The following is a 25,050-nucleotide window of genomic DNA, read 5'->3' on the forward strand; positions in this document are numbered from 1 at the left end:
ATATTAATGTTGTTCTAACCCTGAGATGGATGCTTTTCGTGCTTGGCTGGGATCTTGCACACCCGGCAAGAGAAGGGACGATGGTGGATTGTATACGGTGGACAAGTCCAAGCTACTGCAAAGCTGGGTAATATTTCTGCTAAATACTTCATGTCTTTGTGGTTGCGACGGATAATCTTCTTCCACCTCGTACTCTTCTTCTGCTGTAGTTGGCTGGTGTTTTTGATGTGATTTCCTTCGTGCAGCAATAGCAATCCCTCGAGAAGCTGAAAGATCTGAGGATGCGAGTTCAGAGACGAAATCAGAAAGAGAGGAATAACTTGAGGTGCTATCCCCGGAATCGGCAGCCCCTTCTGAGTCAGATCCACTTTCATCTATAAAAGTCGTGGCGGATAGAAAAAAAAGTAGAAATGTGACAGTGACATTCAGACAGGAAACAAGAAATTTATGAGATGAGCTAAAACTTAGCAAATGAACTTGCTACAAAAGGTGAACTGCACCTGTGGGAACTGCAGAAACTTGATGTGCGCCTGATAGCACTGAACACAATCCTGGTACATCGACATGAATATTGAACGTGATGGGTTGAAGGGTGTGAGCAAACCATTTGGCTTTGTCCCCGATAATTGTCGGGTCGTAAACACCCGTTTGCACACGTAGGAATGCCAAATTTGTTGGAGCCAGACTCCATTCTGCCAAGTACTCGACAGCCTGTGTCACACATTCATCCAAATAACGTGACATGTAACTCTGATTGAAAGGGGGAACGCGCATTGGAATTTTATGACTTACCTGAGTTCGAGCAAATCTGCATAGAAATTGGGAAGGATTGTGTGAACGAGATCGAAGGAAACTGGTAATCTGGAATGCCACAACGGGTCTCGGGTACAGCCTCAGTGTTCTCGTGTGCTCGTTAAAATTGGCCAGTATGTTGGCAGAGTTAAAGAATCGGACCTGCACACACGCAAAACACAATACCGTTTTATACACTAATTGTAAGTATGGCACATGTGTGTGTGTGTAGGAAGTCATTAAATTAATAGTTGGAGGAACATTGTACCATTGCGATTCGCGTGGCGACATCCACAGAGTCGACATCATTCCCATAAATAAGTGGGTTGAATGTGGATGCATTTGAGGGGCGTGGTTGCTGTTGATGTTGTTGTTGACCACTTGTATGAGGATGAGGAGGCACGTTGACATTTGTGGGTGTGGTACTTGAGCCGCCAGGAGATGATTTTTTTGAAGGACTCTTCAAAGGGGGTTGCGGTCCTCCTCCTCCTTGGTGAAGAGGAAGGGGTGGCAAGGGCTCTTTTTGTGCTGCTTGCTGCTTTGCCTTTGAGGGAGAAGGAACCATTACCGAAGAAGAAGAGGTACTAGTGATATTGGATGCGGCCGTGTGGGTGGCCTTTTGTGGGTGCCCTTGAGTGCTACGGTCAATATCAGTGTCACTTGATGGGTGAGACGTGAGTTCTGGAAATGGTGCAGATGCCATACTTGTCAGGGCCTGTGGGAATCCCAGAAGAACAATGCAATTTGCGAGCCGCCTTTATCCAGTTAAAGTTAGTTCATCATTGGAAAAGCCAAGCAAAGCCTTCATCACATAGCACATTTCGTGTATGTGTGTGTGCAAAAACACCTTGAACAAACATTCCACATTGAAACGAGAGCAGTGAAAAGAGAGAGAGAACAGGACAGCAATTACATGTGCCTTAGAGTTACATACGAGTTACAAACATGTAGATAGAAAGTGAGGCCAAGAAAGAACGGCACAAATACAAATGTGCTGTGCATTTACTTATAAGCTTAAGGTTTGAAAACTAAAAGGTGGCTATTTTGTTTCGATTTTTTTTGGTGAGGTTAATTCCATGCAGTGCAATTTAAAAACTGTGTACAATACAAGTGAGAAAATAGATTACAGCATCGCTATTATTTACTGCGAGAGAAATCAGCACTAATTTCAAATATTTAAAAGTGGTTAAACTGCCGCATCTGCTCACCTAATAATTATTGCAAGTAAGTACAAATTGCTAACAAATGTCTAAATCTGAAAGTCTTTTCTAATATGCTTATAAAAATGAACACGCTAAAGGTGCAAATGGGCAAAATCTAATCGAAATAGTAGAGACAAGTCTTTTTACGAACACTGTCCTTAACACCAAATTCCTGCGTGGTCGAAGGCGATGAAAAACTGACCTGCAAATCCATGCGCCCCATGGCCTAATTGACGACAGAGGGAGAAAACAATAGGAAACACACAAATTAGGTACACATTGACAACAGAAACACGAATGCAGTCTAAGTAGGTACAGAATCCATTTACGGATTAATAGTCATTACAGAATTTTGACTTATTGTGTAACTGAATGTTTATTTTGTTTCCAAAATTTTATTTTTTAAGTTCTATGAAGGATTAAATTATAAAAAAGAGTCGGTTAAGGTTAAACATTGCTTGGTGAAAGTAGGTGAAAGTAGTGGTGTGAGAGAAGGATGTGGATTGTGAGTGCTCCACACGGTGGTGTTTTGTTGAGAAGAATAGAGAAAAGTAAGTGCAAGGATTCTTGTGATACAAAATGTTAAGAAAATGACGAAATGTATCATATCATTCCAGGGCATGGTACATATACGTTCACGTAAGAAATAGGAAACACACTGGGAAAACTTGCAAAGAGAATTGAAAGGAAAAGGATTCGTCCAACTTTTTTGGACACACTCTTGTTTTTCACAATTTGTAATTAAATGAGACACAAAAAAAGAGGAGAGGATTACGTTTTCTCTTTGTCATTTCACGTGGAAGACAAAAGCCGACCTTACCTGCTTGAGGTGATTTCTCAGAACGGAACATTCAGGTTCAGGAAGAGCAGGGATGAAATCACAGCTATCTCGCTCTACGCTTTTGGGACCGGATATTTTATTGGCGTCCAGGTCGACGAGCCAAATATCTTCTGGAAGTCTGCACAAGGACGAGATAATTGAAAAAGGAATTGACAAACCAAACAAACAAGATGTGTACATGTAATATTTTTTCCATGAGCAACTCGGCGGAAGAAACTGGTTCATTAAACAGAACAAAAATCTCGTCAGAAAAATAATTGAATTTTACCGGAAATGTTTTTTGTAAGGCAAGAAGCTAGCCGGGATGCCGATAATGAAGGGCGTCGGTGCCAGCAGGAGTTGTTCGGCACAACTCATACAGGTCGGGAGGAGGGGAATTACAGGGAACATGTACTCGCACGGGTAGAGCATCGTGACTAGGGCGAGCACGGACATGGAAAGGGCGCTGTAGTCCCGGGATTGTATCACAACCTAACAAAGTCAGGAAAAAAAGAAGAAAAAACATCATCCAGAGAAGAGAGAGAATCAAACTCAGACATGTTGTGTTTGAGGTTGAGACAATAAAAAAGACTTGTTATTTGTGTGTACTTTGCATTCGAGGAAAATGAGCGTCAGGACTTGGAGACAAGAGTCCACCTAAGAAATAAAAAACACGATTACTTATGCTAATATGCATGTAGCTATCTACGAATTTGTGTCATGCGTGACAGTGTAAGGTTGAGAAGACACATACATAGTTGTAAATTCGTATTATCGTTATTGCTGTGCATTAACTAATTGCATCCATGTATGCAGAAATTGTTTGAAAAAGCTCACCCCAAGAAGTTCTAACGGCAGGTGTAATGGAAAGTCTGTTAAACTGAAACGAGTTTTGTCAGGCAAGGCGAACACTAAAGGTGGATGTAGTTCAGGTGGCAAGACTTCCAACTGTAATTCAAGAAGAGAAAGCATTCAGAGATGAAGTGACAGAGACGCGCGCGTTACGTTCGAGTGTCGCTTGCTTTTCAGTGTTTATAGAGATTTTATCCGACTTGGTGTGTGATAAAACGGTCCGAGTCAAGTTAAACTACTTTCTCTGGGATTGCTGCTTACTTTCTTTCTGCTCCTCTCTTTTTTCGCAATCTTACCTCAACTCTTGTACTACCAGGGACAGGAACGGGACAGCTCAGAAGGCGGAGGATCCATGTTTCTATCTCTCGTACGTCATGAGCCACGATGGAGGAGCCGAGATCTGTGTTTCTCCCCGTCAGAACGCTCCATAAACTGTCCCTGGAAAGTTAATAACCCACTTTTCCTTATTTATTGCTTCATTAGAGCTTCCACCAATGTCGACGGTTCACTCTTGCCATCAACATCCAAGCAACAGCAACAGTTATCTGAATTCATGCATGCATGCGCGCTTTCGATATTTGCTGCTGTTCCTACCAACCAACTCGGTATAATGTCCGCCATTACGGCATCCATTCCATTTTAATCACTGCCACGATATACGACTAGTGCACTTTCATGGCATGAATCTCTAACCCTGACACATACGTGCATACATAGTTCATGATAAGAAAGTCCATTAAATTTATCTCGCTCTTGCTCACCGTGTCGTTTGCTTGGAGGCTCCGACCCTCTGAGGTGCAGTATTGTCGTTGCATGCATCGATTAATTTTTTCAGAAGTGTGAGGCACTGTCGAAACGAGGAGAAGAAGGGATGATGGGAGAGGAGGCAGAGGGATGTCAAGGTGTGGTTTTTACTCCGCTGCTTCCTCCTCGTCGCCGTCCTCGGCGGCGCAGGCGAGGGCGATTTGGAGCCTCCACTCTCCGACTCGTAGGGCACCCCCAGGCGAGGCGAGGGTGTGACTGGCTCCGTGAGAAAGGGGTTGGTGGGGTGAAATTGAGTGGTCGTGGTGGTGCTGCTCGTGGTGGTGGCATCGGAATCTCTCCGACTTGGACCTTCACGTTCCGAATCGCTGGGAGCAACTCCGCTTCGGTGATCACTATGTATCAGTTTTGAAAATTAATCAAATTTTCCCATTATGCAAAGAGCTTCCTCTGCCCGCGAGCACTTTAACGTTCGTTTCAGCCATTAACCATTTTAGTGGGGAAAATTAAAATTAATTATCTAGGCGTTAAGGGGATTCGTGCAATTAGCATCTTAAGCAGAAACTTTTTGAGTAATAATTTTAAATGAGCGTACATTTTTACTGCAAAAAACTTTGACCTATAAATCCTTGAATGCATTTTTAGCAAGCCACCCGGCTCATAATGCAGCACAAACAGGGAGGAATGATTTACGTGCTACATATGTAGATACATAAGCCCTGCTGACTCTGCTCATCGTAAAAACATGGCTTGTTGGGCTAACAGGTAATTAGTCACAGGATACAGAAGCCTGGTTATAATTGAAATATATCGTGCACCACGCGCACATGATAGTGCAAAATACCCCAGAGGCTACATCGGGGATTTTCAGGCTATCTCTCACCTGGAGAAGGCAGAGTCTGAGCTTTTCTCCAAAGACTTTCTCCACGACTGCCTTCTGATTGTTGGATTTCCTTCAGAGTCCTTCCGCCTGCTCGTTCCTGGAGGAGATGTGCGTTCCGTTCGACGGTAGAAATTGAGGCAAACCCCATATCTCGTTTTCCCTGTGTGATTACAGACAGACCAGGAAATTTAATAAGCTTCACCATCGGAATAAAAACGGGAATATGAATCACATCAGAAATTTGTTATCTCTCAAATACGACATATTCTATAGAACGACAAAACCCGGTAGTTCATACGCATTTGTCGTGGTTGTAACGATATTGATACGACTATGAACTCTGAATTATGTAAAGTTCTCTTGCTCATGGTCTACCACACATACACTTTTGGTGTCACAGAGAGAGGGAGAGGGAGGGAAAGCGAGAAAGTGAAAGCGGATAAAATGACAAATTTAATGCTTTTCCCTCCCAACCAACTCCCAGGTCGTGGCAAGGCATGTGAGCCCAGCTGAGTAAGTAGATATGTGTTCGGGTAGGAAGGTACTCCTACCACAATGGGTTGCATATTACACAAATCCCGAAAACCCATAACTCAATTATGCCATGATTTATACGTTTGAGTATTCAACCATGATGCATGATGATGGGATTCATTTCCTCTGTTGTAATCAAAATCCAGACGCAAAACAAAATTGATCCCTTCGTTCGTGGCGCACCTTCTTTCTGCACCAGCCAGCCACCTACTCTGCTAACGATTTGCTGCTCTATTGTACTCCACAACTTATGCAAGCTACATATTCTACTTATACAACCAAGTGCCAATAATAGGTACAAGAATCACCCACCTGAATCTTTATCTGTCAACGTGAAGACGAAGGAGACAGCATCACGCAGAGCAGGTCGTTTAGGTCCGGCAGAAACACAGCCTTCAACATGAAAATTTCTTAGAATCGTGGAAGCTCTCAACATGTTTTATGTACCGTGACATCACCTACCTTCAGGTTGACAAAAGAAGACCACATCAATTGGCAGAGGGAAATCCTATTAATAGTCGAGAGCCAATTACTTATGGAGCACATTAAAGGAAAGTACTGCTTGTGACTTCTGATGTCTCTTGGGAAGAGTTCATAGAAGGAGAATTTCGCATGGGGAAACCAAAATCAAAACTCTTTTTACTTACCTTGTGATCGTCTAGTGGGTATCGTCGGAGTAGTTCTGGAGGTTGGATTGCTGAGTGATGTGGACTCCGGCTCCCCACAATCACCAAGTAGTCCGCTAATCGTGGACACAGAAACTTTTCACTCATTGTTTGCGCCTCGCAGTGTCATCCTTCTCGTGCATCTCTCCGCTTCCCTAGAAATCAGAAGCCAGCCACGGATTAATTCATTTACATATTTACATACGTCACCCGTTTTATTTGCAACTCTGGTTTTACATGCGATTCGGGTCAAGTCAAGAAAAAAAGGATAAATTATGATGAACTGAAGTGATATGATGTGTGCAATATCTATATATAAATATTTATGTATAAATAAATATATCTATACATTTGGAACTTTTCAGGTTTTTCAAGCCAAAATTAACTCGGAACGAGTGACTGCTTCGAGTGAAAGGCTGTTATGATTCAAAGTGAAAGTCACTACTGTGCACAAAAGCAAGGCAAGCCATACAACCATCACTCTCATCATCGCCATCATCACTGCCACTCCAAGTCAAACCTCATCATCTCAAAATCTCAACCCACACCCACATGTATCCACCATCCACTTACAGCCCACTCTTCGATGTTGGTGAAGGGAATTAAATTTTATTCCTCAATATTGCATGTTATCAAATATGGACTCAAAATAGTTTGCTCAACTCAATCAAAAATTTTCATCACTTCATGTAACTTACATAACGCATTAACAACGACGATGTTCGCAGAATTTGCTGTGTGAGTGCTGATGAATTTGCTTTACAATCATGTCGCGTTTGACGAAGGATGATAAAATTAGTTTTTATATAAACGCAGGTCGGTCGTCTGGCGGTGCTCTCACTTTCTTTGCTTCCTTCACCTAGCAGATTATCACCCTGGACGCCGTTGCTGCCGCTGCCTGCCAATGGCTTCTGCTCAATGTTGTATATTAAGCAAATAAATGCGTCAATGCAATGTTCAACGTCAAACAGCATCATCATCATCATCCGTGCTGACATTTCAATAACGAATGTGGAGGGAGTTTAACCTAAAGTTACAATATAACTCCGATGCCAATACAGGGAGGAGAAGGTAAAACAAAGTTGTGGCTTTTGTACATTCTCCTCTATTAACTAACGAACTATATTATTTAGTAATGAACGACTGGGATTTGAATGCAAAATGAAGGGAGAGAGAAAGACCTTCCTGGAGGAGAGGACTCTGAACTTTTCACCAAACGATTTTGGTGCCCTATGCTGCAGTACCCGATGAGTCTACTCGAATCCCCAAGTGGTTTGACCCCACTTGAGCCCGCCACACCCACTCAAAGTGGCGAAAATAAAAAGTCGTAAGATTCAAAAATTCATTAAAAAATCCAATTTTGTCTCAGATTTTTAAAATTCTTGCACCATTCTACTCCTAAATAGTTGTTTTACTATATTCCATATCAAACTCAATTTTTCATAAATTTTCAATATTTTTTAGTTTTCTGACTGTCTCCGAAAACACAGAAATTTACAAAAATTGAGTTTAATACATACTGAACATGAAAAAGCAATTATCTTGGACTACAGTGATGCAAAAAATTCAAAATCAAACGAAAATAGGATTTTTCATAAAGGAAAAATAGGGCCTTATTCGTGTTTTTCTAGGTGTAATGGGGGAAGATGAGGCCATGGGGTTTTTAGTACACTCACTTATAATACAACCATGTACAACATATCGAAAGGGCAGCAAAGTCGGTGGGTGATAAGTTCTGAGTCCCTCCTCCTAACTAGAAAATATGTCATTGGTTTTGAGCTAACGTATGATACATACATACGTACGTATAAAGGCCTCCCAACGTTATTTTTTTGGCATTTGTCGAAGGAGGAAAGGTATGTAGGTAGCAGGAGGAGGAAAAGAGAAAGTTTAACTAAATTGAATTCCCCAAGTGGAAGAACAGACACATCGTATGAAGGCAGCGATATATCTATGAAAAGGCAGGAAGGAGGGCATAATATGGCACACAGAACTAGAATCATTGGAGAGCGAAGCCTTTTCTCTTAAGGCAAGCAGAATAAGAAGAAGATATGTCCTGGCATAGGATTTCGCGCATCAGATCAATACACAACAGCCAAGAGCTCTCATTTCTCTCTTCTCGCTTTCTTCCACTACATCCACGATTCTTGAATTGAATGCTACCACTCAATTGCCAATCCTATCTCCTCTCAACAACGTTTACGACTCAAGAACGTTCCATTTAGATATTTGTTTGAGAAAGGGAACGGGAAAGACAGAGTATGCGTTCGAATTAAAGTATTTCGAATGGAAACTCTGGGGTGTCGTGTAATTACAGGACGCTTAGTGGTGATACTGGTGATGAGCACCAGCAGCAGCAGCGTGGGTTGATACGATATGAATACGAATGCACAAGCAATGACGCATATCTGACTAAATTACTGTTAATTACATTTCGCCAGGCCATGTACCAAGGACGAGAATATAAAAAATTGGGATGATTAAAAGTTAAGAAAACATGTAAAAACTTGTGTGCTGTGTTTTCTTTGCCTGTTTATCTAGAACTTATTTGAACTGATGAGTCTGTCTCTTGCAGAAATTCAAACTATGCACGTATACATTGTCGTGTAAGTATATGGACGTATTGTTGCATAAGCATGTATATTGAGAAATAATGATAAACTCACTGCTTGATCATGTGGACCTGCCTCGTGAACTTAGAACATGACTTTCGTTTTTCTCCGTCACGCTCAAACTTGGCAAAGTTTTCAAAACTTTTGTTCAGTAAAAGGAGCACAAGCAAAAGGATGAGATTTGTCGGTTTGGTATAACAATTGGGACTGGAAAAGTTTAATAACGCGAGTCAGACTCACAAACTAAACGCCCTTTGCAAAGTCATGGAGCAAGACCAAATTGCAAAAAATATATCCAGCGCAAGCAACCCAATCCTAGCCATGGGGGAATCATAAGTTTTGCAAATTGTTGGTAAAATACCACCTTTATTGCTTTTCCACCACCTCCTTGCTGACATTACGACTCGTGGATTCGAATAAACATAATATCTAAGCCCGACTTCACCAACGTGCATACTTATTCATGAAGAAGACTTGTACATACATACATAGTTTCGAAAGTTGTACTGTTCAAATTTCTAATCAAACGCAGCGACACATAACATTCCCAAATTTCTACTTTCCATTTATCCGCTTCTTTCAACCTTGTAGGGAGATTAGGGACACGGTGTTTTTTGGTAAAGCTTAATTTATAACATGAAATCGGATCAACCAACACGTAATCTTGGACTTGAAGCAGCCAGAGAGACCTTTGAAGGAAATCCTTCTTTGCTCGAAGAAACCACGGTTTTTAACATTCAGCACCCAAGTAAAAATTAATAAGAGAGTAATTGATGGGGTGGTGGTCAGACTCGCTCGATATCCATTCCGCGATATAGCACAAAAATATTCTATCATTGCATAATGGAAGCCAATTCCCATTTATTTTAACGCTGCGCACTGTTATTATTGATTCAGAAATGTGCAAGTAGTGGTGTGTGAGTGAAAGTCGTTATGCCACGTCGAATACCAGCATCACCACCATTACGGCAACCACGAACCAAAAAAAGGATTCATGGTGGTACACACGAGGAGTGAAAGGAGTGTGGTCGCCAAGTCTTAAAAACTTGGATCCCGGATTGAATGAACGAGTGAGCACTGTGAGTTTGAAATGATTTGAAGAAAGTCTGATTTGCCTGCCGACTTGAACCATCCATCCATCCATTATAATTACTTTCCCTTTGAAACTTCATCAAAGCACTTGAATTTACTTTGATCTTTCATTAATTTAATCCGCTTAACTTTTATTCTTACGCCGCTACTTGTGCTGCTAAGAGAAAGCTGGCTTAGGCAGTCTCAGTCAGAATATGAGGAACGACTAACGACCCGGAGAGAGTATGTCGTATTTCGTAATAATGAAAAAGGCTCATCTTCCTCAAAAACTCATGTGATGCTCCTAATGCAATTGTTGTCATACGTGTTTTCAGTCTGATACCGAGTCTACACATGTTTACTGTACTGCTGTGATTTCCAGAATTTCGGATTACAGACGACAAATATTTTGGTCAGAAGATGATGTAACCGTGCTATGAGTCATGCATCATTACTATCAACCAGGAGCAGAGAGATGGTCTCGAAGAAACAACCCGTATTGCCAATTCAGCGTCTCGGAGTGGTTTGAAAGATGAGACGCTGGCTCCTATTCCAATGAGAATAAGAAGCAGGACCAACTAACAAGTCTTGCCACCTACACTCGTCGACTGGTCTAATAATAATATATGTGCAGGCTCGTATAAAACTCCTCAAGTATCAGATAAGCTTCTTTGCTCAAAAGTACTTACACTCACTCCTCGATACGACGCCTACTGAGGAAACCTTTCTCCTTTTGTTGTTTTGCTACATTTTCGCCACAGGGAGCTTACGATTTCAGAAGGAATTATTATTTCCACATTTTAACCAAGCGGTTATTGAATCATAACATGATTTGCATAAAGTGTCCCTCTGCAGATGCGAATGCTAACAGATATCGTCGTGTGTATACTTGCATGCATATTCTATTTGCATAAAGTCTGCGGATGTATTTATATAGGTAGGAAATACAGGTTGGTGATAAGTACTTACCCACATGGAAGAAGAACCAGCAAGTGGTGATGAAATGACGCACACGGCAGCAGCTTCCTCCTCGTCCAAGTGTTGTGAAATTGACTTGGTTTGGTTACTTTTCGTGATAGAAACTGCTGCAGCACAGCCATGGATGGCTTGTTTGTTTGGTATCAGATTCGTTGATCGTCTGATCTATTAGAGGGATACATTTGATCACGTTTTATTATTTTGACTTTCCTCTTTTCCTTTACAAATCCGAGCCACATAAAACGACCCGTCTAATTATTTATGACTTTCCCCTTAATGCATCCATCCACATTTGTATGACACCTACAGCCCTGCTACCTACTCTCTTTCTCTTCTGTGAAAAGAGGTTTTATCAGCCAGACTCCACAGCTGAATAGCCTTCCTCCTACTCCAATTTATTACAAGTAATAATAGAACATTGCTGGGACACGGATAATCAATGAGAATGCGTGCAAAAAGTCAAATCTGAGTAGGAGGAGTTCAAATCAAATCTGCTCACCACAGTGGACTTCCTGACTTCGCTCCATTTTCACAAAAAAAAATTAATTTTAGCCCAGAAATTATTCCGAGAGGAAGGGAGGGAATAAAAATAGGGAAAATAAAATCGATCCTGTCAATACCCCTTGTGCCACACTTGGTGCAATAACTAGCAACACAGCTCAAAAATAAACTGCGACTTCTCGTCTTTCACTACACGACTATGGACTAGGACTACTATGTGTTTTAGAGACTTACACTGCTGGTAGTTTGTGAGTGGTGGTGGCTGGATGGAGCCCAAATCCAAACTGCCAGAGAGGGAGAAAGTGGACGAGTGGTGAGTGCGGAAGAAGAGAGAAAGCGAGCGAGTGAGAGTCCAACCCTGCCAGCCCAGCCCAAAACCCAGCAGAGCAGTGTGTCTGTTCTTGTGAGCTTTCTCCCTCCGTCCGTCCGTGCCTAATAGCAGTGTACACGAGTCCACGTTATTTCGTGATGGCAAAAGTGCTGGTGTATGGGGCCACACTGAATCTGTGGCTGCTACCTATTTGCTTGGGTGAGGAGGAAGATCCTTGCATGGCCCATTCTTTCTCTTCTTCTTCCTATGCTGGAGCCTGGTTAAGGTCTGGTTGGGGAAATGATGATGATGGTGATGGGGAAAGTCGCTGTTCGTAGACAAACCCAAGCTATTTTATTCCGTGCAGACCAAATATCAAGTCAGAGACCACGATTCCATGCTGCCTGTTACTTACATACTTGCGACGAGGAGGAAACTCTACCAGCCACAAACTACACCATACCACCACGAATAGTGAATAGGATAGTAGAGAGGAGTAAAAGTGTTCATGCAAATGCTTGATGAAGGAAGAATACGTAGTAAAGCAGGTTACAGAATAATGCACAAAGTTTTAATCAGACGACAACGACGACAACCACCACATTCATGAACGTTGCATCACATCACATCCATCCATCCAGCATGAAACTTTGTGTATCTACTACATTTTTCATGGAATGCAAACCAAGAGGAAAGTTGTGGCTGTTCAATGTATAAAATCCATCCGGTCCTGGTGGTGGTGGTGGTATTTACTTGGTTATGTTATACGCCAACATATTCTCACGACGACGACGACACAAACACACACTAAGTACAAAACTGGTCGTGTTCTCCTAATATACAATGTACGACCAGAAACTGCAAAAGCGCTATTCATCTATCCATATATAACCAACTCTCCAAGGTTGGGCAGCAAATCGATTCAGGAAAAGTGGGCCAGCAGCAGCAACCGTTTTGCAGAGCTCTCTCTCTCAGAAAGAGAGAGAGACCTCTTTGCAGTGTTACTTACTTCTATAGCATTATTACTACATTCCATTCAAGTGCCAGGTCGTAATGGTCTTTTTAAGGTTGCATGATGTTGATGACGAGCTTCCATCATCCAAACGACGAGAAGGAGACGGCCACCACGACGACGACGACGAAAATGTCCCCACCCACCAACCCAGTCTGACTCCACGCTGAAACAACATTTTATGTGCGAGTTAGAAAAGTAAGTGAGAAATTTCATGCTATTTTAGTCCCCTGAGTATTATATGATACTCGGCCATCCAAAAGGCTTCTCCCATTAATGGTGCTAATAGAATGCATGCTGTTTCTAATTGTTTATACAGTTGCAACATTAATAAAATAAGAGTGTGGGAGCAGTGTGTTGGTGTAGTAGAGCTCAACTCGGATGACAGATTGGATTAATGCGGGCCTGAAATGAGAGCTGCATTACATGGATATTTGCACACAGTGCAAATAAAGTGAGACATAAATACATACGTACGGTCACATCACTAGATACGCTAAATACATACTTACGAACTCTGGAGAGTACAATGAGATGAAATGTTTGTCATTATGCGTTTTACCGTTAATTTATGGACATCACATGATACTAATACTCCCACCGGTAGTGTGACAGGCTGTAATAAAAGGGAAAGCACTGAAAATGTGCATGATTATTATGATTTAGGATGATAATATGACATCAATCAAACTGTCTTCTCGGCTATGAGTAAATAAGTACTCGTGAGTAAGCAAGTATTTTCTTGGTGGAACTTGTTCTATTTTTTATTTTTCATCATGTATTATATTATGTTATATATATGTATATATTATAAATCTAGCTTTCATCATCCATCAGTTGCACGCGTGTTGTTGCATTGATTTCAGAGAAAAAATTCATTTGACTTTTACCATGTACCAAGCAATGTTAAGAACGCGCTTCTGTTTTCTTCTTTCCTACATTAAAGCTATAGAAATAAAATGTCAGGCGGCTTCCACTTAATTTTGACTCGTGAACATCATGTTGGCCTTACTTATCGTTTTACAAAATACAATAACATTCAAGAGTATATCACATGAAACATCAAAAGAGAATTTCTTCGCATATATAAGTTTAATCTTATCAACTTTGTTAAAGATCCCTCAGAACAAATTTTGTGGGTAATAAAATTACCAAAAAACAGGAGATAAGTTTGCGATATAAATTTTATTTCATCTTCCTTGGATGTCGGTTGTCTGTGGTATCTTGAAAAGATAAATATTCAACGAGTCACATATTTCTTGGCACACTCTACTGCAATATCTCCATAAGTCGAATATGGCCCATATCTACAATCATGCAAGCAAAATTCTTAGGATATTGTAGAATTTTAATTAGAATACAATTCAATTACTAGCACACAACTTACCAGGCTAAAAACAAGTAGATACTTTTCACCAACCAAATAATTAAAATATTGGTTCATGAAGAGAAGAAACGGTCCTAATAATGCAGAATCTAAATAATCCATTTCGCTCTTTGTCATATGCGCAACCTGCATAAAGGACACAAATTTTCTCAGTTAAAAAACCAGCAACATCTGAACTTGGTATGTAACATAGCGGTATTTCAGACTTACAACTAAACGATTGGTCACTTTAGCCGCGATTAAGCCAAAGGTGAGAATATATATAGCAGGATGATGCCCATAGAGATCTTCCTTGCTGTTACCTGCAATCATTATCGCAGGGACGAGAACAAGACTAAATGGGATTGCTGGAGAAAGAACACTAGTGCCCTGGAAAATTACGATTCGTCGTTAGTATTGTTATTATCATAAAAAATAAGTATTATTTTTGATAAAATTTCCGTCGTCAACGTACAGCAACTGACGAGCCGTTCTTCCCCGCACCCCCATACAATATGGTTTTGAAGTCCCAAACCAGAGCACGTAGTCCTCCTGACAGGGCAAGGGCTAAGTATACACTGTACCGTGGCACAGCAATGTCACCGAATAACTGTTTGAACAAATTAAATCAAAACATACAACGTTTGCATTGTTCCTTCTGCATCATATTACATATCATAACATCAACATCCGGTGCATTAATAATAATTACCGATTTCGTCCAAAAGTCAACACCAAAATATCCTGATACAATATGCACTAGTATAATTCCAAATTGTGCCTCTGTTACGTCAATTAATCCGAATCGCAACGTTCCTACACATAAAACATTATGTAGTTACAGTTTTTGGCTTCGTTCCATCCTCTCATTAATTACTAAAGTGTTGTGAAACAGTGATTTTTTTAAACTGTACAGTTTTATTTTGTTAACCAAGCTTACAGCTATTAAATGTCTTCTGGAAGATGGATAAAAAAATCATACAATTTGATCTCATAATTTCTACAACTCGAAATTTAGCATTAATTCATTAAATTTCGCAACACTTTAATAACCGTATATATAAAACAACCCGTCACAATGGTTTTTATAATTTCCTTACCTGAAACATATGTTTGCCAATGGGCGCAATAGAACAGTGTGATTGCACTGAAGCACTGTAGAAACATTAAGTTTGGTGCCGTCCCCAACTGACAGGACACACATACCGCTAGCGACACGAACACTGTACAAAGAAAAAATTCCAAAACCAGATGTCAAACTTATGTAATGGGTAATTAAGTCTTTTAAATTTCATCTCCATTATTACAACATCTGCTCCACTACTCACCCGTCGATATAGAGTCACAACCATGGTCAAATAATTCCCCCAACGGTGACGACGTATTCGTCCTTCGTGCCTGCTTTCCATCAATAGCATCCAAACTTTGGTAGATAAATAGTCCCAGAGCGCACAGATAGCAGGCCCAACTAGGCACCTAATAAGAATTTTAGACAAAAAATCCATGAGTCATCATTAACAATAAAAAATTTTACTAAATACATGCCCCCCATAGGAAACAAAACCTACTCACCGGTTGTTTGCAGTCAGGGCTGTAATATATAAGGATCACGCTACTCAGAATGTTGACGAGTAGACCAAGGGACGTGATAAGATTGGGGGCCAGCCAGACAGGAACCTGTGTGACCAGCCAGTTCCACCAACATTGAAGGACGGGGTCGAGGAGGCTGACGCTCGTAGCGGAATATTTGTGCTGTTTTAATCGCCTCAATTGCGCATCGCTGAGGACTCGTAACGTCGCGGTGTTCTTGCCCATATTTGTTGCGTATTTTTAACAACCGCCAGGCCAACTTGTCCCTCCACCACTTCCACACACTCTGATGGAGGGGATTACTAATAAGGACCCTTGTTTGGCTTAACAAGTTTGCAAGGATGATAGAACTGGGTCACGTGCGCAGGATTCACTTGAACATTACAGGAGAAGACGAGGACAGGACATCAAAGTTTTGGATGTCCAAAAAAACGAGTAATATTTATGATGATGATACAGGCAGCTCTCAGGAGTAGCAGCAGGTGAGTAAGTAATACCCGAACACACCATCAGCTACTAACTACGACTAAAAAAGAGCGATACGACTGCGGGACGAGTGAGTGAGATACGAGGAAATCGGGCCTTCAGAGAGGATTTCTCTATGTTAATAAGTTACCTATTACCTAAAACGAGAGAAGTTGTGACGTGTCGTGGCAAGTTTGCTGGGAAGAAGAGATCATTGGGCAACGTGAGAAGTGAGATCAAAATCTCGGCTGGCATGAGCTGCGAGTGAGTGGTGCGACCAGCAGCAGCACACGAATCATATGATACGAGGAAATATATCGTCCATAGTTCAGTTCTTGGTAGCTTGTTAGATTGGGGAGTGTTTGTTGTTGTTACTTAAAATTGCCTGGAATTAATTAACTATTTATTCCTTGGGGGAGTTTCCAGGTAGTTGTATTATTATCCAAGGTTAGGGCTAGAAAAATGGCAAAGTCCACCTCCACCACCAAGTCGACGGGGGGAATTGCTTGTGTTCGAGTTACACTGGTGGCGTTTAATCTCATCACGTTGGTAAGTTGAATGTTGTGGTGGTGTAAAAAATTAGTAGGAATTGTAGATATCAAAAGTTTAATAATTATTTTTTTGCAGCTGGCAGGTGTTGCAATGCTGGCGATTGGTTTACTGCTGTTTTTTGCAAGTCATGTGGAAAGTTCGAGCCTGGATGTTTTGGAAAACGTCGCCACGGAGGAGACAATCCTTCCGAATAACAGAGAATTCAAGGGATTGAGCATTGTTCTCATTTGTTTGGGAACGCTGGTGTCATTTGTCAGTTTTCTGGGATGTTTTGGTGCCTGTATTAATGGGAAATGCCTCCTCGTGACGGTTAGTTGGACAATGGTTTTTCCATTCGTTGTTAGAAGTTTGGTTAAATTGTAATAATTGTGTTTGTAATGGTTTGCAGTATTTGATCTGCGTGGCCGTGATATTATCTCTGCAATTTCTCGTATCAGTATTCGCAATTGTGTATCGCCAACCGATGAGCCGAACTTTGAGAGAAGAGCTGATGCAGTACATTCGGCAAGAATATCGCCCAAATACCGAAGTAGCAAGGACCTGGGAAGTTATGCATCAAATGGTAATTGCCGATTGGTTTTGCAAATTTAAATTGGACGTTTTCAATTTATAAGAATTATTCCATTGACAATAATGATGTTGCAGTTTGGTTGCTGTGGGGTGGACGGATTCTCTGATTGGTTTGAAATTGATGCATGGCCAGCCGAGAAATGGGTGCCCGATAGCTGTTGCATTGAAAGCGCAAACATGACTGGTAATAAACTGGTATAAAATAAAATTGTGGTAAATTTCATAATAATAGAGTATAATATATGACATGACTTTGTTTCAGGCTGTGGTCAAGTTCTAGATCCAAATCTATGGAATAGACAGGGATGTCTCGGAAGCCTTCAATTGGTGATGATGGAAAAACTGCATTATTTAGCAAGTGCTATAGTCACCCTCGTGTTTTTGCAGGTACTTTTTATATTAGAATTTAGTTTCTTGACAAAACGAATAATAATTGTATTCCTAATTTTTTTAGTTGTATGGAATTATTGCCTCTACACTTCTTTTCTATCATGCCAAAGAAGAAAAAAACCCTTCAAGCTACAAGACATACTCATATGAGCTTGCCAGACGATCAAAGTAAATCCCAAAAAAAACTTCATTAAAACACAACCCAAGTGCCATACGTACCGTTATTAATATTATCATCAGCCTGTTCATTTACATGTATGCTGCTCCAGGTTTGTGCATAGGCTGAATCGATAATCGATATACAAAACCTCCACTTATTGAAAATGTTCATGATTACTGTACAAATGCCAGACTTATATATATTGAGCTTTCCTCGATTCATGTATAGCGTTCGTTAGCTAAATTCTTGACGCATGTTCTTTGTATCAAATATTTAGTAGATTATATATGGAAAACGACGGATGGCAGCTATATCAGACATATGTCGATAATGTTCAATCATAATAATACACTATTAGTTGTTTAGCCATATACTTCCGCCTCTCTTTCTAATGTCTCCGATATCGATATTTGCGATGTTTCGTTTACTACATTCCTATTATTTATTTGTGAGGTAGACGAGTATGTATTACCAGGAATCTGATGTTATCAATTTATGATGCCTGTTCGTTAAATTGTGAATGTTTCTTGTTAAATTTTCATCAAGCTATTAATTTTCTTAGCAAATTACTGATATGTCGCATAGTTGGCAAAAGTGCCGTCTTTTCCATAATACATATTCGAATTAATGTTAATTAATTATGTACGATTTGTCAACCCGACGTTCTACTCATTCACACCGAACCGTTACCAAAGTTTATCAGTGCTATTGTGCTTATAATACATACTTTAACAGAACATGTAAACATATAGCCTTAAATATGTGTACCCTCAATTGCAAGTGATATTAATGATCTGTAAACCACAGTTACGTCTGAATCTGAAATATGAAATCTCGTTCTTTCCAATATACTTCCCGAATGTGCCATAATATTGTGTATGCCGTATAACCCGTATACTTATTCTCAGCTATATATGTACTTACGTATTATGTAATTAACTCGCATCTTAGATCTGGGCAATGTTACGTTAAATTTGTCATCATATATATGTAATTTATTATTAATTGTTACACCAGCAAAGTATTAAAAACCATTCAAATTATTGAACACGTTTCGAACTCTATTCTGAATTTTTGTTGAAAATTGAAGATGCTGTAACAAGCAAAAAACTTGTCGCACGTAAAATCATATTCTACAGTGAAAATCGATTTTCTATTAAATTGGGGATGAGCAAAATTATAACAGATTCTCCAAAGTTAAAAAACGAGGCAATTATCTTAGGATTAGTTAGGACGAAGTACATTAAAAATTGATTTTAATTTAATCAATTCGAAATTGTAGATGATTGCATTTTCTTTTAGCTCTTTCGGAATAATTGATCAATTTTATAAAAAAAATGTCGATACTTCGTTGGAACTGATCATCGTGAAAATCTCTTGCTACATGAGACGAATAGAGTATTGAATGAGAATGAATTGTTCACTCACTCGTACATATGTATGAGTCATATTTGCTATTGCCGTGATGCAATATTTCTGCTGCTCACAAATACATAAGCCAAGATTTTAAGGCCGTCGTCATTTCATCGTCATGATAAATCAGACTTAGGCCGAGAATCTTCAGACGAGTCAGAATTATTAACCACAGAACCAACAACGCCGTCTTTGCGATGAAATGAACCACTTTTTGTGAATTTGTGATCTCGATTCGCATCTTCCGCTTTCGTTTTTGATTTCATACGGTGCTTAATTATGTTAATGCTCAACATTTCCTTATTTAGTTCAAATTGCTCGCAATATGTTTCTCAGGCAGGAATGAGTTGGGCAGTTAGATAATACTGCGAGCATTATGCCAGCAACTAAAAATTGGTAAATCCAACAAATTCGCACTTATCACTGACAGACGAATGTGTGTAGTAGAGCAGTCGTAATAGTAGTAACTACATAAGCAAAGCTGTTGCCTTTGCTAATAACATCCACGTAAAGCACGGCGGACATTTCGTAAGAATCAGTAGAAAAAATGGTACAATTTGGTGGTATTGTGTATTACTTATGCTTGTTTATAAAAATGAATGGATGAAACATATTGCCAAAAATGATTTGGGCTTAAATGGTCAGAATTGACTATTAATTGAACATGACATGAATGAACTATCTGCGAATTGACGTAAATTTTGTGATTGAAACAATTGTTACAAATGCTTGGCATCGATGTATGTTCGTGTACTACATGCGACTATTGTATGAAAAATAATTATTATTCGCACTAATAATAATACTACGGTCAACTCTTCTCAAAATATGACTGACGAGCAGGAAGTAATCTTTATTCGATTTTGATGAATACGCATCACACTAATGTAAATGACTGCAATTGTCATCTAATTATTATCAAGAAATAGTTGACTAACGTGGCACGTGTTAAATAAATATGCAAAATAAATATGCGGCATCGAATATTTTGAATTGTTGTTGGGTTAGAATATTTTTGCAGAAGAGAAAAGCACGAGGGAATTATTTGGCTAATTGAATGGTTATAATATGAATTGAGAAATTTGTTGGTTGCCATATTTTGTCATATTTTGTAGAATATGTAACAAAAACAATTAGTGGTTTCAACAATACGGTCATGAACCTTATGGGTGAAATCACGTGGCATTTTCATGAAGATGATAATGACATCGGCTGCATATTACGTTTATTTATTTACAAAGAGGAGTGTGCATACGTATCTAGCAAAAAGACTGTATTGTTTAAGGAATGATTTTTTGTCTAATTCAGTCAAAAAGTGGAGAATCTCTTCAAAAGTAAAGAGTGCATAGATTGCAGTTATAAAATATCACAGAAAATTTTATTTGTAGTGGTTGGAGTTACATATTTAAGTACTTACAAAAAGTTTCACATCCTTGACATTCGATCTCTTCAGAGAATAGGATATACATTTGTGAGATGGGTGGATGGGAGGGATCAAATGCAGGACTCATTGCCAAGAACAACAATTAATCAATATCCTGTCTCACAATGGTGGCTAAAATTCGAACAAAGTGTCTCATTAAAGAATCTATGTTCATTTACACAAAGTCACAAAATTTAATTGCACACATCAAACATTGAACTTGTGTATGAACATATCTAAATAAAAGACAATTACTTCCCTTACATAGTTTTTGAACATGTTTATTTTATGAGGCACTATTTCCAAAATTGAAGTACATAAAAAGTCATGTGACGTGAAAGTAGTTTTGCAGGTCGGTCGGTAGTACATATATTTTGTACAAATACTTCATTAGACAATGAGATGAACTTCTTCCCCTTCTGTTCATGCTTGAGTTACAAATAATATTGGTCTTTGAGACTTTGAAAAGAAACCATTATCTGTCATGCTTTTTCATGATACTAGCAAAGCGATGGTGTCAAGTGGTATACTTTGATTTTCTCAGAAACACAAGTAAAATGACCCATATTTTCGCGTTTTCTAAAATAACGCTCTTACCCCGAGGTTATATTTTCAAAATTTTTAAAATCAAGATTGTCATTTTTCAAAATTAAGAAAGGCTGTAATTTGAGACCCTGGGGATCATAAATTTTTCAAATTAAAAACAATATAGCCTTTAAAGATCAGTGTCATTAACATGAAGAACTAGAAAATTCCTCCTGCGGATTCTGGAAAAAGTAAAACTAATTTCTTCCTATTTTTTGCAGTAATAAAATTAAGTAAAATTGGCTTGATAGAAATCCGAGAGTATCACCTGACACCATCGCATAGTAAGCAGAATATATATGTATGTACATAAATGAAAAAATTCCTGACTGAGTTTGATTATGATTGCCAAGTTTTTGGGTGATTTCAAGAATTATGCGTTTCTCTTATTATTCGCATCAGGATGTCAGCAGGCATGTGGGTGAGAGGAGCATCGTAAGTGGAAGATTGGATTTACTTTCTTTTTACGCGATTACACAATTAGCACTATATTTTAAGTGGAGAAAATTAAGCAATGCGTCAATCACATATGATTTATTTTTCAAAATGTGGTTTTATTCTTTGACCGTGCAATTTATTAGACCGTGAAAACCGGAAAGAATATTCCAAGGGTAAGAGGACAAGGCATAAAAAATAAATAGGTTAGCAGAGTAAATTTAAACTTAGCAATTTAAATGCCGGAATTATGTATCGGAAACCAGTGACTGACCACACGGATGCTGTTGAAGATAGATTCAAAGAAATCACTGTCATGAGTAAATTCCAACTAATGGCATAACTTAACTTCAAAATATGAAATACAAACCGACCACCGATCAGGTTATCGAGACCGGAAGTGAAGCAAGTTCATTGTTATGCAGCCATCATTGGCAATCAAGATCAACTAATATGATCAACAACTTCATTAATGTTCGTCATCGCCGCCGCTTTCTTTTCGATATTTCAGGAAGGAAGCAAAAACTACCTTGAATCATTTACATACTGGATCGTAAATAATTTCTGTACAACAAAGTAGTGCGGCCTGCAACTTAAATCTGTGGTAAGAGACCACCTCTACCACACCAGACGTACAAACACCTCCATCTTTTCATGTAGTTGACCAGATCGCCAAAATTGAACTTTCGATTTTGTTTTTACATAATAAATGAACAATCTATGATTTTCACACTCATTAGTTTCATTTCATTGTCGTGTGTGTCTGACAATGAACATGAACTTTGGAAAAAGCCAAGCGATTATGGGATGATGTATGTACCTCAATCAATATTCGTGAGTCGTAGCGTTTCTTTTTTCGATAAGTTCATCGATTTTTTTCTATAGTACAACTTCTAAAATGGTACATCCTGTCGGACCTGCATGACACCCACTCAAATTTTTCCCCCATTATCAATTATCCTCTGGGATCATTGCCGGTGGTTGTTTAGAAAAATTTCAAAGATTGCGATGAATGCGGTGACTGGCTCATAACAATAACAATGTAGTTCAAAGGTTAAAGCACTCATTCATTGGAATTCTCTGTGGCTGCATAGATAGCTTTGAAATATTCAGAAAAGAAAATTGGCACAAAAAACTTGAAAACGTGATGGAGAAAAAGAAACCTTTTATGTTTAAGTGGTGGTCATCTCTCTGTGCAACAACAATTAATCACAAGACATGAGTTCAGCAAAGATAATTAACCCGCTTGACATTTTGATTTATATAATTGGTGTATATACATAATGTTTTCAGTGCGAACCTATGTAAATTTAAGTAAATAGATAATAATTGGATTAACGCGTAACGATTAATATTTGTAAATTACAAAAACACTTGAAGCTTATTACTGAAAACATGTTTGAAACTTTTACTAAACTTTTTATTTTCAAGAGTCGCAGGTGTTTCAGATTTAAAATAAAAAAGGGTTATTGGCGTTACAAAGTATTTTCGACTCTAAAAAAATAGTAGATCAATAAATATCAAACGAGTTTGTACAGTACGGATGAGATTATACCACCGATAAGTTTAGATCCGGTTAAACGTCTTTATTGATATAATTACAAATATTTTCCTCACATATAGATTGAAATTTCTAAATTCGCGTATGCATTAAAATAAAACGCGACGTTTTTTATAGTTCAATTCAAATTACAAAAAAGAAACGACATGATCACAAATCAATGCATGCTTATTGGTAATTATTATTTCAGGATTCTGTAATTATTTCCACTTTATCTGACCATTTCCACTTTTACTTTACATAGTCATCAGGATTCAGATATACTTATCTGTGGTGCAGTGTGTGGGGTCATTATTACGTCGAGTGCCGTTTTTAGCAATAAAATTACAATCTCAATCACACCATTTTACAAGAGATAACATCCCGAGCTCGTAAAATATTTAAACATAAAATTTAGTTTATGGGTTGCACGCGATTCTATGTGTTTGCATGTTTGTATCAAAAATGTTTGCTTGCACTGCAAGTTGAACCAGAATTTTAATTTGCATATCAATTCTAAGCATCGTCAAAAATCATTGCGTTTCGTGACGCTCTCATTTCATTCAAATTAGTGATAACAGCTACCTAGTGTCTTATCCAATTGGTGGTGCACACCTTGTAACGCTGTTGCAGTGCAAGAGCAGTTGTTTTACAAGGCAGGAAAAAACTTGAAAATTAAATCTTTGTTGCGTTATGTAACTAGATGACATTTTTTGTGGTCAATGAACATATAGAAAAAAAGCCGCATCTTTGGAATCTACACAAAATAGTACAAAATGTTTAGTTTTTTGCAGGCAATGGCGAGAATGAAAATTCGAATAGATATGCACTTATAATGATCATAATTCCTCTGACACAGACAGCTTTTTGTACACAAAAAATCAGTGTTTTGGAATGATTGATAATAAGACGAATTTCTAGTGCACTCTTCTTTTGAGATCTTACTTATGTCCTAATGCACATGTTTTGTCTCCAATTGAAGATGCATTTCGAATTAATAAAAACCAAAATTAAGAAATTCATCTACATATTTCATTAAAAGTTTGAAGAACTTGAACAAATTGGAAATTAATTTAGCCCTGATGATACCTATCCTGAAAATAAATAACTAATCAATCATAATCACATTTCACCTTGCCACTGTTTCCCAAATGAAATTGTCTTAGTCTACTTCAAGTAATCTTCTTCTCCTTCCCTTTTATTACGATACGAATACACAAATGCACATAAAAGTCACTAACTTTGCAGTATATGTAAGGCTGAAATAATATTGTGGGAAAATAAAAACGGGATAAACCCATACCTCGAAAAGTACAAAATTAAAAATTGGTAAATTGAATACAACAATGAGAAATTGAAGGGTTCTCTTGCATTATCGTACGTGTAAAAATGCACCCTTCGCGTGTCTTTAATTCCTTAAAACGAGCATCAGTAAATTTAAGCCTGATTTCGTATCGTAAGGGGTTTGACTCTAATACACGGCTATGCAGAGTTACCTAGATTAAGTCATGCGATGACTTTCAGAAAAGGCCCCACACACACCAAAGGCTGTATTATCTTTGAAAAT

The 25,050-nt window shown here is 38.8% G+C and overlaps 3 protein-coding genes and 1 long non-coding RNA gene across 13 annotated transcripts in view; 2 read left to right on the forward strand and 2 right to left on the reverse strand.

Moving 5' to 3' along the window:
* The window catches only part of LOC110851134 (MAP kinase-activating death domain protein), a 30,898-nt gene extending 18,479 nt beyond the window's left edge, over window positions 1-12,419 (reverse strand). For 2 of the 10 annotated variants that reach the window (XM_035853241.1, XM_035853239.1), the window contains exons 1-17: window positions 11,907-12,397; window positions 11,163-11,336; window positions 6,493-6,665; window positions 6,308-6,353; window positions 6,158-6,238; window positions 5,312-5,471; window positions 4,428-4,823; window positions 3,963-4,104; window positions 3,652-3,762; window positions 3,424-3,471; window positions 3,104-3,306; window positions 2,815-2,953; window positions 2,146-2,220; window positions 1,061-1,507; window positions 793-954; window positions 501-711; window positions 20-374 (exon numbers count right to left, since the gene is read on the reverse strand). In XM_035853241.1, coding sequence (XP_035709134.1) covers window positions 20-374; window positions 501-711; window positions 793-954; window positions 1,061-1,507; window positions 2,146-2,220; window positions 2,815-2,953; window positions 3,104-3,306; window positions 3,424-3,471; window positions 3,652-3,762; window positions 3,963-4,104; window positions 4,428-4,823; window positions 5,312-5,471; window positions 6,158-6,238; window positions 6,308-6,353; window positions 6,493-6,618 — 2,702 coding nt within the window. In that variant the 5' untranslated portion in view covers window positions 6,619-6,665; window positions 11,163-11,336; window positions 11,907-12,397. Of the gene's footprint in view, window positions 1-19; window positions 375-500; window positions 712-792; window positions 955-1,060; window positions 1,508-2,145; window positions 2,221-2,814; window positions 2,954-3,103; window positions 3,307-3,423; window positions 3,472-3,651; window positions 3,763-3,962; window positions 4,105-4,427; window positions 4,824-5,311; window positions 5,472-6,157; window positions 6,239-6,307; window positions 6,354-6,492; window positions 6,666-11,162; window positions 11,337-11,670; window positions 11,862-11,906 lie in introns of those variants that run through there. The other 8 variants (XM_035853244.1, XM_035853243.1, XM_022098780.2 and 5 more) reach the window with 7 other exon arrangements.
* A 321-nt stretch (window positions 12,420-12,740) lies between these two features.
* Window positions 12,741-14,084, forward strand: LOC118436023. The gene is made up of 2 exons (XR_004835133.1): window positions 12,741-13,192; window positions 13,314-14,084. It is a non-coding gene; the product is annotated as an uncharacterized LOC118436023 (long non-coding RNA).
* Window positions 13,732-16,452, reverse strand: LOC110850762 (cholinephosphotransferase 1). Its single transcript, XM_022098308.2, has 8 exons — window positions 15,933-16,452; window positions 15,689-15,836; window positions 15,461-15,583; window positions 15,073-15,176; window positions 14,836-14,970; window positions 14,592-14,750; window positions 14,382-14,507; window positions 13,732-14,301 (listed from the first exon to the last, which is right to left on the reverse strand). Exons 1-8 carry the CDS (start codon window positions 16,173-16,175, stop codon window positions 14,185-14,187), a joined length of 1,155 nt encoding a protein of 384 aa, XP_021954000.1. The 5' UTR covers window positions 16,176-16,452; the 3' UTR covers window positions 13,732-14,184.
* A 232-nt stretch (window positions 16,453-16,684) lies between these two features.
* LOC110850763 (tetraspanin-9) lies at window positions 16,685-19,140 on the forward strand. Its single transcript, XM_022098309.2, has 6 exons — window positions 16,685-16,964; window positions 17,043-17,276; window positions 17,356-17,529; window positions 17,613-17,721; window positions 17,800-17,924; window positions 17,992-19,140. Exons 1-6 carry the CDS (start codon window positions 16,878-16,880, stop codon window positions 18,097-18,099), a joined length of 837 nt encoding a protein of 278 aa, XP_021954001.1. The 5' UTR covers window positions 16,685-16,877; the 3' UTR covers window positions 18,100-19,140.
* Window positions 19,141-25,050: the final 5,910 nt, after the last annotated feature.

Source organism: Folsomia candida, unplaced genomic scaffold (genome assembly GCF_002217175.1).
Source record: "Folsomia candida strain VU population unplaced genomic scaffold, ASM221717v1 Fcan01_Sc006, whole genome shotgun sequence".
Classification (NCBI taxonomy): domain Eukaryota; kingdom Metazoa; phylum Arthropoda; class Collembola; order Entomobryomorpha; family Isotomidae; genus Folsomia; species Folsomia candida.